Genomic DNA, 17875 nt, shown 5'->3' on the forward strand with positions numbered 1-17875 from the left:
TATTGAATAGAAATGGATTGGGGAGAAAGATATCACAGCTAATAAATATATACAAACTCATCATTCTCCCTATCAGTAATATCCTGATTCGCCTGCGTACCAGCATGAGTCACACCATCCATATTACCTTCCTCAACACCATGGAAGTGAGATTGCATCGAATGATCAACGATGATAGCGCTCTTACCGTTACGAACACGGCGACGAGCTTGCTGCTTGTTGAGGAACCACAGATTACCCCACTGAATAAGGACAACGCACGCCAAAGCACAAAAAATTCCCAAACAAGCACGCAGACCCGGGTGATAGTCCGGGGCATCCTTTGAGTCAAATAACAATGGGCCAACAATGTTGCCAGCAGAGGTAGCCGCATTGTATAGACTCATGGCAACCGACTTTTTGGTACTTCCTGCAGTATTACCAACAATCCAGGTGACGATCAATGGATTTCCGCCAAATAGGAACGCAAGCAAGTAATATCCTGCGAGAAGGGCACCTTGGTTCGCGTCTGTTCGTGGCACAGCATATAGAATGGCCAGGCCAGCGATCACAGGAAGCATGAATGTTGCGAGAATGGCTCCCTTGACACGAGCAGTCTGAGCCAGCCAGCTGGAAACCAAGATAGCGATAAGTTGCATCGCTCCGAATGGCATTGTCAATAGGCTGGTGCGGTATTTACCGTAGCCCAGGCCGCCAATAATCAAGGGACCAAATGTGTTGGTCACGCTGGCACCGATGTTTAGTAACATTGCCATACTGATCCACAAGTATGTTTTGGGCTCGAGGACGGCTTCGTAGACATGACTGAGCTTAAAATCTGTGGATCCAGTACCCGTTTGGTTGGCGCGGAGACGTTCCATACCCTGGAGCCTTTCGGTTTCGTTCAGGAATCGAGCAGTGCTGACGTCGTTGTCCAGGCGCCAGTAGACGATCGGAGCGGAGACTATAGTCACTAGACCTACAAATAGGAAGATACTACGACTTGTTAGTTAAAATCCACCGTGACTTGGGTTGTTTTGACTTACATTTGCCAAGACGCTAGAATATCCGAGTTAATGTGCGCTAAACCATAAGACAGAGCAGCGGCCACAATAGTAGCTAGACCATTGGTGCCATACCAAGCTGCGATACGAATTGGCTGTTCCGATCGAAGGTACCATTGGCTAGTAATGATACCGAAGAGTGGCAAACATCCCGCTTCGAAGAGTCCGAGGAAAAAGCGAGCAGCCATCAACTCGCTGAAGTTGTGGCAAGCGGCCATGCACGCCTGAGCAATACCCCAGCCAAGACACAGAATCGGCATCAGAATCTTCGGAGGAACTTTGACGATGAGGTAGGAGGAGAACGGCTGCCAGCACAGTTGAGCGATAGGGGCAATGGAGCCAATCAACGAGTATTGGTTTCCTGTCAACCCTGTATCGGTCTCCATTCCATATGTGGCTCCATATCCAAGGACGGTCTTGTCGAGAATCTGTAGAAAGTAGACCCAGATAAGAACAAGGAGAATGGTACGGTCGGTCTTGTGACAAATGCGTTTGTTCTCCTTCTCAGTCAAGGGCACGTGCGGTGGGTCAATAGGCAGGTCATCCTTCAAGGCCTGGGGGTCTTCATCGTGAACGGCGTTTGGCTTCGACATGTTGCTGCGCGTCTGTAAATGTTGTGCGCAGAAACTACGCTGTAACTCAGATCAAAACAAGATTCCGGGGCTTTATCTCTGGGTCCCCCCACGCTTAAATTAAGTTTGTGGGGGCATGTTTCCCCGCGTTCCCCCACGCCTCCGCTTTGTCCGAAGGGATCATGCGGTCATTATTCCTGAATTGATGTTAGTCTCGGGCTAATCATTGGTGGCTGTCGTTGGTGATAAATGACTGCTGCAAGCAAACTTTCTTTCCTCCAGTAATGTTCGGTCCATGGTGGTCTTTCTCCATTACCCTGTTTCGCTGCCCACTTGCCAGCTGCCGTGGTGGCTGGCGGATACGAGATAAGATTGGTTAGCGGCGGAATCACATGGTGAACGGCTAATGTCGGTGAGGATCACCGAATCAAGTCCTTTATTTGCGGGAAGTTCAAAGGCCGAAAACGTTGGGCCGAGATAAAGATGGGCCGATGGTTACGGTGATGGCGCCACATTTCTGAGACAGCTCTCATCTTTCTGTCTCGCCACTTGCCCCCACTCGCTTTCAGATAAGATTTAGGCATTAGAGAATTGGATGATAGCATTGAAGCGCTACATGATTACGTACTAGGGAAGAAAGGGGCAAAAAGCGGCAGTCAAGCGTATTATAGCGGGTAGGAAGTCAGGAAATTAGAAGTAAAAAGCCAAATAAGGAGAGGAGCTCCATCTAGCTAACTTAACTCCACTACTAAACCCACTAGCCACTCATTTGTAGACCTCGCCCACACACCCCGTGGGACCGTGGATAGACCCAAAGCCTGACCCAAATCCGCGCTAAAACTGGGTACTGTTTTGCTCTGAACCAACCCATGCCCAGGGGGATTACCCAGTCTATATACAAATATTGCGATTATAGACCATCTCATGGCATATGGAACGGACCAGGGATTATTGGTCCAGAGTAGACCTTAGGAAAAGAAACATATCGAGCGCCAGCATCTCCCGCCCGACGCTCGTCCTCCGCCCTCATGAGCTGCCGCCCCTATTTATAAAAAGGGATTTGACAATTTAGGTTCACAATCCTGCTGAGTCATTCTCTCTAACGTCGACAGAATAGCGTGCAAAATCAAAGATTCATCCAAGGGGATCATTACCCACAGGCAGATATCAGTAATGTAGTTCGGCTCATTCTAGACTTTCTGACCAAACCAAAGCAATCCAGAATTAAGATTATCCTGCTTTCGAGTCCATCTGCATGCCCAGCTTCAACTAGATTCAATTCTTGATCGGCCACTAAAGTCCGAATCCCAGTACGCGCCAAGCAAGGGGCTGTCATCAGGCTGTTCATTCAATAAGTGGGCTGGCTTCAGATAAAACGAATTCGAAGGCATAGAAAAACTTACTCCGTAGACCCAGCGCCCGCGATGAGAACATCAACTGGCATGGTACGACTAAGTGGGGCAGATGTTGCTACCCTGAGACCCGGGTATCCACCAGTCAGCTAGAGATATTTTGGACTGCTAAATTACATTTCAAGTAGGCTGGACGCTATTCATTTAGCAAAGACCCTGTAATATAGATACTGGGTACGAAATTATCTCTTACATATCCTTGGATGCTGTACTTGATTACACACCGCTACTTAGGTATTGATCATTGATTTACAGTTCAATTGGCCAAAATTCTGCATGCTAGCTCAAGTTGTTTCTAGAAATGTAGGAAGTCGATCACTAGGCTTCTTATGGGAGTATTACTGAGGCGCAATGTATATATCTGAGTATTCGCGGCAAGGGCCTCATCATGGTACCTAAAATGGATCATTATTGGTTCAGTAAACCAGGTATACCAGGTTCTAGACCGTATTCGGAGTCAAGAGATCCACGTAATGACTGCTCGTACAGCGGATCAGGCTGCTCAGTAACGTATTTGCAGAATAATGATGGGTTTGTAGAATTAGAGTTTTGGTGAATTTCAAAGTAAGACTTTGTGACTTTACCATAGACCACATGATGCGGTAGTTTGGCCCTTTGAGCTCCAAGAATATATCCTTGACTCAATCGCCTGCCCAAGTGTAGCAACTTAATCCATAGACTCTAAGAATGTACTATTGTTGGAATAAGGGATATATATCTATAAAGAAGATCTAGGAGAAGTCACGGTTGTTAAGATATGAGGTGGGAATTTACCGCATTTACTATATGTTTTGGGGTGGCCGGCTGGTTCATTAAGGGATACCTTAAGCGAGTCAGGCAGGCTATGTCATTATTATTTACCTGCTGCTGCTTTTTGTGGGTAACTGACTGAAAATTTCCCACCATATTTTTGTATTGTTTTGTGTTCTCCCCTTGGTCATCTTTAATATCCACAGTCGCAACATGATAGAACTAGGGGTAATTAATGACAGAGTTTTCATACGTTTCTTTGGGCTGGTTGCTTCGCACATTGGACCTGGGCTTGGTGCTATAGGCATTCACGCTGGTGAGGCTTAATCACTTCTCTCTCTCAGACAGTCTTTTCCTCTTCTATACCACTGAATACGAGGCGTTCGTATGCACTCAACCCTTCTTCCCTCCCTCCCACGTGCACCCTGTTCCGTACAACCTTTAGGATTAAAAGCGGCATGGGGTGAGCACTAAACCGGAAATGGAAGTCGAGGAGTGTGGCCTAAAGTCAGATGTAGTAAATGCAGCATGACTTGCGACTACAAATTGAGCTTCTCGCAGCATCAGTGCATACCGAGTTGCTTCTACCTGAAGCCACTTTACGGTGTACGTGTTAGTGAAGTCTTGGAAAGGTCGATCGCTTTTGAATACCCCTGATGAGGGAATTTGCCATTGGATCTACCGAAGCGTCAGGACTAAGTGTAGATAGATGCGAACCAGAAATACAAGGTTGTGCGGGCCATATAGGCAAGGCTCACTGTGCTTGGCTGCCTGAAATCAATATCTGCAGTGATGCATGCATGATGAGCGGGAGAGACAAAAAGTCAAAAGTTGCGGTCAAGGAAAGAAATTTTGTCATGACTGGTCGTATATACGTACCGAGATACAAATTTTGACCCATAAGCCAGCCCAAACTGTGTCACCTTGTTTGTTTGTGATCTTATACTTCATTCATTGTATCCCAATATCGTGGTTATGAAAAGTGTCTATCAACCACCTCAACATCAGCAAGTCTGCTTGTCAGCACTCCCCAACGGAGAGCCGCCATTGCCAGCCATAGTCGCTACCGACGTGAATAAAGCTCTAGATGAATTGGCTTATAAAAAGGCTGATAAATCCCTACCGCAGCCCGGGGTGGACCCCAACCAGCAGGATATTTCAGTGTATCCAATATTGAGCGACAAAGGCTTTTTAATACACCTGCAGGAGTTCCATGAAGCTTTGATCAAAGCCATCGTGAATATCGTGGAACGATGGTGGGATGACAGCGTTTCCGATTTCCCCTCGAGAATGCCCCTCGAGCCTCGGGCAGAAGATATGTTAAAGGTAAGTCACTCTTTCTCTTTTCACTAGATGCACCGAACACTAAATATACACATAGTGGATTGATGAACAAAGCAAGAATAGCTCAATGCCCGCTTTCGCAAACTGTCTGGGTAATTGGAGACCAGACTTTCTTTTGACCCACAATGACATTTCAGTCCAAGGGCCAGGTTTCCAGGTCTGTGAGATCAATAGTCGAACACCCTATAACTTCTTGATCCATACTGCATACAAGCATTGCATGATGAAGGGACTGCTCGGGTTGGACTCTATTATTCAGCCAGCAGGCGATTTCAAGACTATGGTGGATGGCATGTTCGAACACTTCAACCTTAACTTGCCGATACATTTGGTCAGGGGAAGAGACAGCATCGAAAGGCAAGAATTCGCCCTATTAGCTGAGCAGAAAACTGGATTACGGCCGAGATTGGTGAACGTATCTGACCTACAATTGGAGCCCGACTCCTCTTCTTCCACTGGACATACTCTTTATTGCAAGTTGCAAGAAACTGGGGATGAGCAAGAGCTAGAGAGAGTTCATCAAGTCGCTTTGGCGCTTTTTCCTGAGGAATACAGTCTTCTACCGCTTGACATGCTTTGTCATCTGGCGAAAATATCGGTGAATGATCTCCGTACCAGCCTATTCGTGAACGATCAGAGATTCCTAGGCATTATCTTGCAGGAATTGGATGGTCTTGTTGAGAAACATAAAGTCCTCACTCCTGATCAAGCTAGAATTCTCCAGGAAGGGATTGTGCCTACGATCCTGCCTGGATCTCCGGAACTCAAAAAAATCCTCCTAAGCAATATCAATCCGGGAAACACCTTAAAAAATGCTTTCATGCTGAAAGCAACTCGCTCTAGTCGAGGTGTTGGTCATTTGATCGGAGAGGAGCTTTCCACAGAAGAGTGGGAAGCAGCCTTGCTCGGAATGCAAGATCAAGCCATTCGGGCAGACGTAACATCATATGTACTTCAGCCATATGTGCGACAGCCCAAGTTCGACATCCTTGCAGACAAAGACAGAGTAGTGAGCAACAGTCAAGTAGTTGGTACTTATTATACTGTTAACGGTCGCTTTGTCGGGTTGGGACCTTGGCGCTCGGGAAATGGGAAGATATGCAACGTTTTCAATGGCGGGTGTGTGCTTGTAAACTCCGTTACAACTGCAGACTTATGAATGGCGCTGGCTCTGTGTATTAGCCGTTCAGTTTCTCTGAGAAAAAGAAATGAAACAATTCATCTAAGGCAGCGATTCAGCGAACCGGTTCTGACGATTTTAATGCTAGGCATGAGTTTTAAGATGAGATCCACCGCGAGACATATATGTAATGCTACATCGGAACTTGCATCAGATCCATCAAATATCCATATTTCCCCCCACGAGGTGCATGTAAAAGGAACTACAAGTATCGCAAACTGAGTACAGAACGTGTATTTCAAAGTTTCACAATACCAGCGAAACTGACAGGGATAACCGCATACAGCTGAAACCAAGCTGCCCCTCTTCCCTAGTTTCTGCTATGTATTTCCTTTCCGACCCTTACTTACTGAAGTCATCAATTGTTTATACTGGAGATATAAAAGGCGAGCATCATAGTTCAAAGACCCGAGGATCAAATTTCTCAACCCCCATATCCTACACCTCCATTCACGGCTTCATTAGAATCACAATGGACGGCTCTGGTGTGACATCCCCGCCGTTACAAGTTTGCCTCAGTGCCTCCAAAAAAGAGGGAACGGTGGTTTCGGCAGCCGACGCATCGTATGAAGATCGAAAATGCGCAGCGGAGGCCTTTTATTCTACAATTTCGCAATATACTGAAGATGACACCAACCTGCCATATGACCTGCGTTTCCTGAGTCCCCATCCCATATTGATCACTGATCAATTCTTGGCCAATTTAAAGCAGTTCCATGAGGCGCTTGCAATTGCATTGAGCAATATAGTGCAAAGATGGTTTACAGACAAGGAAGCTGATTTCCCTGCGCGGATGCCACTTGAGCCTCATGAAGAAGAGTTGCTACAGGTACACTATCACTCACATAATGTAGAAAGATTATTTCACAGCCTGCTTACACCCAATTGCTTTGCCAGTGGCTATCTAGTTATTGTGAAACGCATCCAGAGCACGCGTTTGAAGGACACCAGGGCACTTGGAGACCAGACCTACTCATCCCTGCTGATGAAAAGGATGAATTCAGAGTGTGCGAGATCAACGCCAGATTCTTTTCACTTAGCATTGATCTATCATCTTGGATTCACAGGGCTTTGGCTAGTGAAGAAACCAAGCCCCCCTTCGTCAATATACCTACCAACAATGACCACATGATTGAAGCTTTCTTTACGCTGTTCAAGGCCGAGCTGCCTATTCACTTGCTCCAGTCTGGGCAATTTCTTGCTGTTGAAGGTCGAGCGAGCATTATGGAAGCGTTTCGCGGTTGGATGGAGAAAAGGACCGGGATGAGGCCGCGCTCGGTGAGACCAGAAGATCTGCGTCTTGTCCCTGATGCTACTTCGGAAACTGGCTATGCTCTTTACTGTACCCGGCCTGCCAGTGAACTAGCTTCATCTGATTGCCAAGAGACGGAGGTGCTAGAAAAGATCCATCAAGCGGGTCTTCAGATGACAGGGGATGATTATTCGGCCCTGGCACCCGGCATGCGCCGCTATTTGGCGCTCCACGGGGCCAATGACACCCGCAGCAGATACATCGTTCACGACAAACGTATTCTGGGAATTGTCCACCAAGAACTGGATGACTTGGTTACCAAACATCGTGTCTTAACAGAGGCCCAAGCTACTCTCCTTCGGGCTCGAATCGTGCCTACAATCATACCAGGTTCGCGGGAATCAAATCAGCTGCTTGAGTTGTACCGCCAAGGGAAAGTCTCCAAGGATGACTTCATTATTAAGCCGGCACGGGGGGCCAGGGGACAGGGGATAAAGTTTGGCGATGAGCTAGAGACTTCGGCGTGGGAGAAAGTTCTTGACGATTTACAGAAGCCAGGGCTGAGTTTGGATAGAGTGACATACGTTATCCAGCGGATTGTCAAGCAAGTAGAGGAAGATTTGTTTTTGGATGAGGAGATTGGCGTGCAAAGGTGTCAACGAGTGGCGACCTACTACTCCCTGAATGGTGAATTCTTCGGACTGGGAGCGTGGAGGACCGTAGTTTCGAGTGACCGAGTTTGCAACATGGCGACTGGAAAGGCCTGGAAGATGGGAAGTGTGCTCTCGTCACACGAATGAGGTTACCGAGCTGCGCAGAGGTCTAATTGTTCAAAGTTTTACGCATCTTATCATCCTAAATCACCCATGGCCAATCAAACAACATATGGTCGAATCTGGTCTTATTAGAGCGGCTATCATGTACCGAGGATTGAATGGCAATGGTACTAATGACTTGTTATGGAGTACTGTCACGAGCAACGGATACATTCCGTTGCTTTTCTGAAACAGCCAGTCTCGTTGGTCCTTGGAACGTAAAACGTGGTTGGTGGAGTAATCTTGCGTAGTGGGCGGGGCGGCCCACGTAGCAAAACTTTTTCTACCGAATCATCAAATGTTTAAACTTGATATGTGTATTCTATTGGAGTTCCAAAGTCATTAAATCTATTTGATTTTTTTCTCTCTCGATTGTAAGATTCCAAGACTGGCCCTAAAACACCCATGAACCGGGTAGACTGTTGAAACCTGCCGCTCAGTATGATAAAGTGTAGCAGCGAGGGAGCGAGCCCATTATCTACTAACCCAACTAGGCCCTAAAACACTTGAGGGTAGGCTTTGAAAAATGGCATAATTAACCAATGGAAATCCATGGATATTTGATATCCGTGGTGGATACAGCAATCTAACTTTATGACGAATATGGATAGTTAAAAAGTCAAATTGTACCCGAGCAAAGGGGTAACCAAGTCTCGGAGAAAAATGTAGGTACCCGCGCCCTCCAGCGTTGATATCTACCAAGGCACCACCTGACCATCTCACGATTCTCAGACATGCAAGGCATCTGCAGCACTGCCTCGGGAGGGGGGGGTGATGAAAATGACGTCACAGGGCCTGGAAATGATCGTCGCCAAGCCCCACAACTGCGGCACATCCATTGGTTTAAACCTGTTACGTAGTAGCTGCGTCTCTCAAAAGCCCTGGAAAGTCCAACTACTGGAGCCCAGACTGGGTTTCTGATCTCAGAAAGCGGGTCGCTCTGATCTCAGAAAACGGCTCGCCTCGATCCGGAAGGCAGACCTCCTAATCCTATGAGGTCATAAGCCATTATCTACCCTTAAACCAACCACGTCCAGATACACGCGCCCCCAGAGTCTACTGAAGGCCTTATTGTACTATGCACGCGATTATCAGATCAAGATTTACATTCCGCTATATTTGTTGATGTCGACACGATCAAAATACATTGTTATGATCATCCAATGACGCCCGGCATCCAGACGAGAGGCCACGACGGTCCACGCAAATATGCGTACAATATCGACGCGGCCCGCGAACGGGAAATGCACCTGTATGGGATCAACCTACACATTTTACCGCTAGACACGACTACTAATCACTCGTTTACAGGTACCTTCCATATTGGGGATTCTCGGAAACCGAAAAATTCGCCCAGCATTCAGTCGGCCAGCAACCCAATATCTCACGCGACAGCGCGTTGACAGCATTCGCGCAAATAGCGAGTCTCCGATTAAATGCGAAGTGCGCACTCATCTCCCTCTTCGATCGCACAACGCAGCATGTTGTTGCCGAGTCAACGCCAAAGCTTGGCTTGCGCAGTACAGAAAGTGGAGAGGGATCTGAATCGCTATGGTGCGGCGTGCAACAACTTCCTCGAGAGAATATACCTATGTGTAATTGTGCGATGCATGCTTTTACTGGTAAGGGGTCGGAGCATTTCATGGTCCCGGATCTCACTCAAGATGACCGGTTCAAGAATGCTCCCTTCGTGACAGCGGCACCGCGCCACCGATTCTATATTTCCGTGCCTATTCGATCACCAGAACAGTACATCATTGGCAGTGTCGCGGTACTGGATGACAAACCTCGGAAAGGCTTAAGCAAGCAGGATATGAAGTTATTGAAAGAGCTCAGCGAAACCGTTATGGATTATCTGCTTTCGCAGCGCGCCATGCGCGAGGAGAATCGTGAAGAGAAGATGGTGCGCGCACTTGGATTGTTTGTGCGTGGCCATTCGGATCTGAGTCAAGGAATTGATGGTCTAGAAGTCCCGGATGACAAGCCTAAAGGTCTTGCACATGTCGATGAAAAGCTTAAGGAAATTCAGATATCCGGTGAAAGCAGTGACAATAAGCAGGACACTCGGCGCAACGGTGACGGGTGCAAACGGTCTGAGTCGCTAAAGCAGGGAGCGCCGAGTATGGAACAAAGTCGAAGTCAATCACCCGTTCGAAAATTCAAGGCGAAGGAAGACGGGCCACGCGAGTCGGGCGTGGAAAAGGAGGAAAACGACCAGCGACCTTCACTCACGCCTACCACCGAGCGACTGCAGAAGTCTATCGCCCCACAGAATGTGCAGTCTGTCCTCAATAGAGCTGCTTGTCTCATGAATCAAGCGCTAGAGACAGAGGGTGCTATGTTTATTGATGCAAGTGTGTATGCTCGGCGGCAAGTGATTGGAGTCGACAGTGACTCGCATCCCAATAAAGAGTCCAATAACGATGAACAAATGTATGGCGCCGAACCAAAGCTCGATGAAGGCATTCACGGCCCCAAAAGTCTGGTTCTGGGATACTCCACATCTTCCGGCTCAGGTAAAGACGAAAGCAAGCAAGACAGCCACTATGTTCCTCTACCGGGTGCCTTTGTGAACCATCTCATAGATCGATATCCACGGGGGAAGATATTCCATATCGAAAATGATGGCAGCATTGCACTGAGCTATCAAGGATTGTCGAAGGTGACCAGCCAGGCCTACACTGGAAACGAGAATGAAGTCAAACCCGGGTCACCGAAAGAGGAGGAATATCGACAAGAGACCATGGAAATTAAATATTTCCATAAGATTCTACCGGACGCCCGTTGTCTTGCCATCTATCCTGTTTGGGATTTCCACCGAAGTCGATGGTTCACAATGAGCCTGTCTTGGACTAATGACCCTGGACGTGTATTGTCAGAACCTAAAGATCTGACATACATGGCAGCATTCAGTAACACTGTCATGGCGGAGGTTTCGCGGATGGATATCGAAGCTGCCGACCGTGCCAAGGGCGACTTTATCTCGTCCATTTCGCATGAGTTGCGGTCCCCATTGCATGGTGTTCTTGGTACTATCGAGCTGCTTCAAGAAACAGTGACCAGCTACACTCAACAAGGATTGGTTGAGACAGTGCACAGCTGTGGACGTACCCTCCTAGATACTTTGAACCATTTGCTGGATTATGCAAAAATCAACACTCTCACCGTACCGAGGAGATCCAGTCTGCAAGACGGAAGTGAGATCACGAATGGCTCACAGCCAAAGCTAGCAGTCCCCGGCCTCGAACAAAAGGAAGACTTGAGTGCACTGGTGCAAGAAGTCGTGGAGGGTCTGCTCGCTGGTGCCGAGTTCTACGGCCGAGAGGCGACCAACGCTGCCAATAACCCCAAGCACGATGACTGGCGAATATCATCAAGTTCGTTGAAAGATAAGAAGGGCCGTATTATGGCCATTGTCGACGTCGAATGGCAAGACAACTGGAACTACTCCATATATGCGGGGGCCTGGCGCCGTGTTGTGATGAATCTCTTCGGCAATGCCCTTAAATACACGCAGACAGGCTATATCCGGCTCTTCATGAGGAAGGACACTATGGTTACAGAAGGTAACAAGGTTGTCCCGGCGGTGCGACTCACGATCAGTGACTCGGGCCGTGGCATGTCCCAGGATTTCCTCCTTCACAACCTCTATATCCCATTCATCCAGGAAGATACACAGTCGCCTGGCTTGGGGGTTGGCCTTCACCTAGTCCACCAAATCGTCAAGTCTCTCAATGGGCAAATCCAATTTAAGAGTGAGAAAGATCGTGGCACGGATGTTGACGTGGTCTTTCCCTTGTCAGAGCCACAGCCACCCCTGAAGCAACCGTCACCGTACCATTCATTGAGAGAGCAGCTTCGTGGCAAGAGAGCTTCGTTCTTCACAAAGAGTCTGCAGCGTGGCGACCTCGGTATTCGCCCGGAAGTTTTTGATAATATTAGGTTCAGTCTGGGTCGCATGGTGAGCGACTGGTTCGGGCTGCAAGTTTTGAGCTCTGATGAGCTTCAAGATGGAGAGGTGGCAGATTTCCTGATCGTGACTGAGCATGAATACCGAACTATGATGAAGGACTCGGCTGGGTCAGATATTCGGCGCTTGATTGAATCCAGGGCAAAATACCCGTTAATCGTCCTGAGTGACCAAGCAAGCAGTTGGAAGGTGGTGAAAGAAAATGATCGTGACCATGCGATCTTCTTGTCTCAACCGTGAGTCATAATCTCCCATTTCTGCGTCTCATTTTACTGACTGGTTAAAAGTGTGAGCCCAAAGACGCTAGCCACAGTATTTGAAAATTGTTTGCACCCGGAAGGGATTGCACAAGATCTCAAACGTGTGGGACCCTCCCCCAAAGATAACAAAAAGGCACGGAAAACAATCGACGCGCAAATTGAAGCACCAGAGCAACAAAAAACAAGTGCCGGAAAGAAAATTCTTCTGGTTGAGGACAACTCGGTAAACTTAAAGGTCAGTGGATCCTTCTCTTTTACACTCGGCCCATTTAACCGGATGATTAGATCATTGAAACCTGTGTCAAGAATACCGGGTTTGCATACAAAACAGCAACCAATGGACTGGAAGCAGTGGAAGCATTCAAGAACGAGAGGTTCGATGCGGTTGTAATGGGTAAGTCCCAGCACCAAACGACATTGCGCCCCCCTGCTGACCACATGTAGATATTTCCATGCCTCACATGGATGGACTTTCCGCAACTCGAGAAATGCGACACTTCGAAAGAGTAGATAAACTCACACCGGCCCATATCGTCATCCTCACGGCTGCACTCTCTGCTGAGATACAGAGGGAAGCGACCATCAGCGGTGTCGATAAGTTCCTAACTAAACCTACGCCTCTTAAGCAGCTGACCCAAATGCTCCACAGTCTGCCGCGGCTCAATACTCGCCAGGAAATTATGTGATGTTAAATTGTAACATAGTTTGTAATTTTAGTTTACGCAGCATGATGAAATCACGAGAACACGACTTTTGATGGAAATCCTTTCTGTTCAGTCAATTTACACGAGCAAATTGGCTTGACCGTTCACTCATATAGAAAGCACCAGATCACATCACGTTAGTTAACTGGTCAGTTGCATACATAATGCGCGACGCTAAGCCGCAAGCGGTTAGGCAGGAGACATGTAAATTGTGCATGCGGCAATCCAATGCTGCTCAGCCCAAAGCACATAAGGTTTGAACGATCTTGAATGTACGTATGAATACTAAATATAGGAGTATACTTCCTAAGCTTCCCGAGGTTGTACCTGTACATGAAAGTACTGTACGTGGAAGAAACTACATCCGCAACCCGACACCTGGTCGATCTCCATTGTTCGCGACTCGCCATATGACGCACAACGCCCATATCTCCATGTGCCCGTATAGATTTTATTCTTTCTCCACACTTTTGGACCCTATGAACGTAGACTGTGGAGGTAAAAGGCCCGGTAGTGCGAACGATGTGGGTACATAGCCGAGGTTAACCGATCATTTTCTCGCCCCGGAAAGCTCCTGCAAGGAAAGCAGACATAGCTTAGAATCAAGAATAATACAGTGTAGCAGGGATACTCAATACTCTGTTCATTTTGGGATTGTGACATTGAAACAATAATCCATCAACATTGGAAGAAATGACGATTTCCCGAAGATCTTGAATGAAGATCTTGAATGATATAGGCATTGGGGTTCCTGGTTACTGTAGCGTCATAAACCCAATTGTTCCTATGTGGGGAATAATCGACAGCGACAGCTAAACAACTCAATTTCATAACTTGAAACATGCAAAGCCTCTTGCCAACTAGAACACATGCAATCCAGTTTCGAAGCAATGCCAAGTTCCACATACCCGACCAAACCCAATCGGGATCCCGGCACATGACATCATCCAATTCAGCAAGCTCCTCATAACCAACCTCAAAACCACCTATCTTCCCCATCAATCAACACCACATCAATCAACCATCACAACCTCAACCGCCAAAATGTTCCGCTTCGTAAGATCGACCATCCCCAAGTCTAACATAATCGCACTACTAACCAAAACAAAGAGCAAAACCCTCGACCCCATCACCCTCTTCCACTCCCCGAGTGTCCCCAACAGCACCCGCGTCCTCACAATCCTCAAGCAAGCCTCCTCAGCCGCCGCCGAGACAGCCACAGAAGACCAAGCAAGTGACCACAGCTCTCACGCCAAGCAGCAGCGTGGCGAGTTCGAGCTCGAGGTAACCACCAACGAGCCCACCACCGATCAGCTCCGGAATATCATTGATTACATCAACCCTACCTCCGGCGTTGGCGGTCAGGGCGACAAGGCTACTTATGCTATCTCCGACTTGATCAAGGGAGCTAGGGATGCCGAGGATGCGCTCAAGAAGTTCAAGGAGGATAAGAGCAGCTTTGTGCGGCCTGTGACTGTTGACTGGGTCAACGGTCGGGCTGTTATTGGAGACCATGAGTCTGAAATTTTGAAGATGGTCCGCCAGTTGCCTAGCCACTAAGGCGTCTTGGATTTTTTCGTCTGCTCTACTGTATACCCGAGATACGAAGACGCAGGTAGTGCGTTGGATTTGAGTTGCTCCGCTGGATGAGTGTAGAGCTATTAATTAGAAATACACAATGTATGCTGGATCCTACGATATTGAAACTCAATAAACAGAGCAGAGGTAGACAGTAGATAATTTATAAGTACATTAGTCTTGCAATGTGTACTCACTACAGCACAATAAATTTTAAGTCGACATATTCGTCTATTCATATCTCCAACCTAGTACAGTAACAAGTAGAGTTCACACCTAATCCCCCATGAATAAATGAGAACAGGCAAGCTCGATCGCAAGTTTCAAAAGAAACGTAGAATAATAAAAATGCACCATTAAACTCATACTCGTACCATACGCGGCGTCCACCAGGGCACCAAGAAACCAAGATCCAGCTTGAGTTTCGCGGGCTCTAGCATGACGAGAGAAGAGAAGAGATACAAAAGAGGAGAAAAGATAAACCATCTTCCACATTCAGAAGATCAGATTAGAACATTGTTCCGAAGCTGCCATCGGTCGCGATAGGCTTGCGAGGGGAGCTGCGGCCTGTGCTATCGACAGCGGGTTTGCGATGACTGGAAAATGTTAGTATCGGAGCAAAAGAGTGGAAGAGGCTAGGTAATACACACCGGAAGGTAAATCCAACAAACAATCCCTTGTTCATCTTATCATCGCGATCCGCCATATCCTCCAATGCGCGTTGCTTATCATGAACTTCCTTGTACTTGGCCATATCAGACTCATTGCTGAAATCATCAAAGTAACCCGCATCAGTCTCCGAATCCAATTCTGGGACGAAAGGAGCTCGCTGTTCGCGGAGATGATTGAAATCGACCTCGGCGAAATAATCATGTGCGTGAATTTCATTGATATTCTTGAATCGTGTATCCTTCGCCGCAACGAGCTTCGTGATGAGATCCCACGTGCGCCGGGAAAGGAAGTAGTTCGGATCTTCGTAAACTGGCTTCCGGAGTACCTTCTGCCAACGCTTCAGGTTCTGCCATGTCTCGTCGACAGTCGCACCGGCGAAAGGTGGATATCCTGCTAGCGCTTCGAAAAGCATACAACCCAGACTCCAGTAGTCGACGGTGAAATCATATTCTTCACCCTTGAGCACCTCGGGTGCCATGTAGTCAGGTGACCCGACAATGGATTTGGCGTAGTTGACTTCCCGCTCCCGCAGAGTTCGGTACCCCTGTCGTCGCTCGGCCATTGTGCGTTGCTCCATGGGTCGACCGAAGGGAACGGGGGTATTTCCGACTTCTTCCAGTTTCACACGCATTGACTCGATCTTGCCGGGACTTAACATACCAGCCGCGAGACCGAAGTCGGTAAGTTTGACGTGACCGGTAGAGTCGATGAGGAAGTTCTCCGGTTTCAGATCACGATGGATATAGCCCAGGATGTGCAGAGCGTCGACACAGCTGAACATCTCTGCGATGTAGAATCGTGCGTGCCGGTTGTGAAGGACACCGGTGTTATTCAAGAGCGTGCGGAAATCTCCACCGGGGACATACTCCATCGCCAAGTAAATCTGGTCATCATCTTGGAATGCATACAACAATCTGACAAGCCATTCGCTCTTCGCAGCGGTAAGAATATCGCGCTCTGTGAGAATGTGTCGGATCTCGTCCAGCTTGAACAGCAGTCTCTTGCTCATCACCTTCAACGCACAGACCTCCCGTGTATCCTTCTTCTGAGCAAGGTACACCTGTCCATATCCACCCTGGCCGACCTGCGTCAGGATCTGGAAGTCATGCTGGCGCAGCCGTGTGCGACGCTTGCGTAGATGCGCCCGTTCGCGACCGAGATACTTCAGGAGCGCGGGCTCGTATTCTTCATTGGGTGTTCCAGGGGGTTCTGGATATGCGGCTTTGAATTGTGAGTGGCGAGTTTGACGATTGTGAACGTAGCTAAGGAGGTCGAAGTAGTGGTCGAGGAAGTCTAGCGCGGGGCAAGTTAGTAAATGCGTATATAGCGTTTCGGGTTAAGACATACAAAGTTGTGTGACATTTGTGAGGCGTTTGACACGGGGCTGTTGGAGTTTCTCCATTTCCTCCGGTGTCAGGCCGCGCAGCTGGACCTGCCGCTTGGAAGTATCCGCATCGCGGGGCTGATATGGTTCATGACGAGAGATGGCTGCTGCGGTCGGCTTTGATCCCAGGTCCTTGGGAGTGCGGGTGGTAGGGGGGGTATTTTCCTTGTTGGACTTGCGCGTTGGGCTGGTTGGGCGCTGGTGGATCACGCTCTCATTAAAATCCTCAATGCTGCTCCTGTCGGCCGTAAACATAGGATGATTGAAGTGATTATGGGTTGATTTGGACGGAGATGTGGGCGTGAGTTTCATAGCATTATCGAAAACATTGGGCAGGTCCAACGCGCCCGGCGGCGCCCGCGACTTGCTGGGACTACCGTGAGGGGTCTGTGGGGGACTGGTGAATCCATGGCCCGACGGAGTGGAGGGGCGATCGAGGGTCTCAGAACCGCGTGTGTGTAGCAGTGGTGGGGGGTTGGGGAGACGTAGACCAAGACGGTCATCAGCAATGTCGACAGCCATGGTTGAGTACGGAGTACCGTGGTGTGAAATGGAGAAGAGCGAGCGATAGAGGGGTTTGAAAGTGGTCCCCCCTTGATAAGAAAAGCCTAAGACACGCTAACCCGCGAAATCGGAAACAAGAACCAAATCCCACCTGAAGGGCCTGGCTTTGCTTATAATGCTTTTGGATGCGCAATCACGACGATCGCGGAACTCCACTTATTGAATACGATCTTGGTTTGTGCCTTGCTCTCCTCTCTTGTTTTTCCAAGGAACAAGATGAACAACCCACTTTTTCACGATCCCAAACCTTCCTAAATTAGTTTCAGCCTTCCTGCTGCTCATTACCCCTTGTATAAAGTTGCCCCGGCAACTCCCCCACGTCATACAGGCTGTGCAAAGGTCGCTAGTGCTGGTTATGGAGAATGGCCAACCCGG

General features: G+C 48.2%; 6 protein-coding genes across 6 annotated transcripts; 4 read left to right on the plus strand and 2 right to left on the minus strand.

The window, feature by feature from the left end:
- Positions 1-38: 38 nt before the first annotated feature.
- Positions 39-1648, minus strand: N7503_000441 (putative MFS transporter; the record flags this gene model as incomplete). The annotated part of the gene is made up of 2 exons (XM_057060002.1): positions 39-975; positions 1026-1648. Coding segments are annotated over 2 exons (1560 nt in total), but the record flags the coding sequence as incomplete, so codon positions are not given.
- A 3104-nt stretch (positions 1649-4752) lies between these two features.
- Positions 4753-6280, plus strand: N7503_000442 (uncharacterized protein; the record flags this gene model as incomplete). Its single annotated transcript, XM_057060003.1, has 2 exons — positions 4753-5103; positions 5159-6280. 2 exons carry the CDS (start codon positions 4753-4755, stop codon positions 6278-6280), a joined length of 1473 nt encoding a protein of 490 aa, XP_056926926.1.
- A 1149-nt stretch (positions 6281-7429) lies between these two features.
- Positions 7430-8353, plus strand: N7503_000443 (uncharacterized protein; the record flags this gene model as incomplete). The annotated part of the gene is made up of 1 exon (XM_057060004.1): positions 7430-8353. One exon carries the CDS (start codon positions 7430-7432, stop codon positions 8351-8353), a length of 924 nt encoding a protein of 307 aa, XP_056926927.1.
- A 1178-nt stretch (positions 8354-9531) lies between these two features.
- N7503_000444 (uncharacterized protein) lies at positions 9532-13284 on the plus strand (the record flags this gene model as incomplete). Its single annotated transcript, XM_057060005.1, has 5 exons — positions 9532-9620; positions 9680-12574; positions 12626-12833; positions 12884-12992; positions 13043-13284. 5 exons carry the CDS (start codon positions 9532-9534, stop codon positions 13282-13284), a joined length of 3543 nt encoding a protein of 1180 aa, XP_056926928.1.
- A 1062-nt stretch (positions 13285-14346) lies between these two features.
- N7503_000445 (uncharacterized protein) lies at positions 14347-14862 on the plus strand (the record flags this gene model as incomplete). The annotated part of the gene is made up of 2 exons (XM_057060006.1): positions 14347-14358; positions 14413-14862. 2 exons carry the CDS (start codon positions 14347-14349, stop codon positions 14860-14862), a joined length of 462 nt encoding a protein of 153 aa, XP_056926929.1.
- A 526-nt stretch (positions 14863-15388) lies between these two features.
- Positions 15389-17458, minus strand: N7503_000446 (putative serine/threonine protein kinase; the record flags this gene model as incomplete). Its single annotated transcript, XM_057060007.1, has 3 exons — positions 15389-15476; positions 15531-16845; positions 16900-17458. 3 exons carry the CDS (start codon positions 17456-17458, stop codon positions 15389-15391), a joined length of 1962 nt encoding a protein of 653 aa, XP_056926930.1.
- Between the last annotated feature and the right edge of the window lie 417 nt (positions 17459-17875).

Source organism: Penicillium pulvis (genome assembly GCF_028828015.1).
Source record: "Penicillium pulvis strain IBT 33274 chromosome Unknown contig_10_segment0_segment0, whole genome shotgun sequence".
In the NCBI taxonomy this organism is placed as follows: domain Eukaryota; kingdom Fungi; phylum Ascomycota; class Eurotiomycetes; order Eurotiales; family Aspergillaceae; genus Penicillium; species Penicillium pulvis.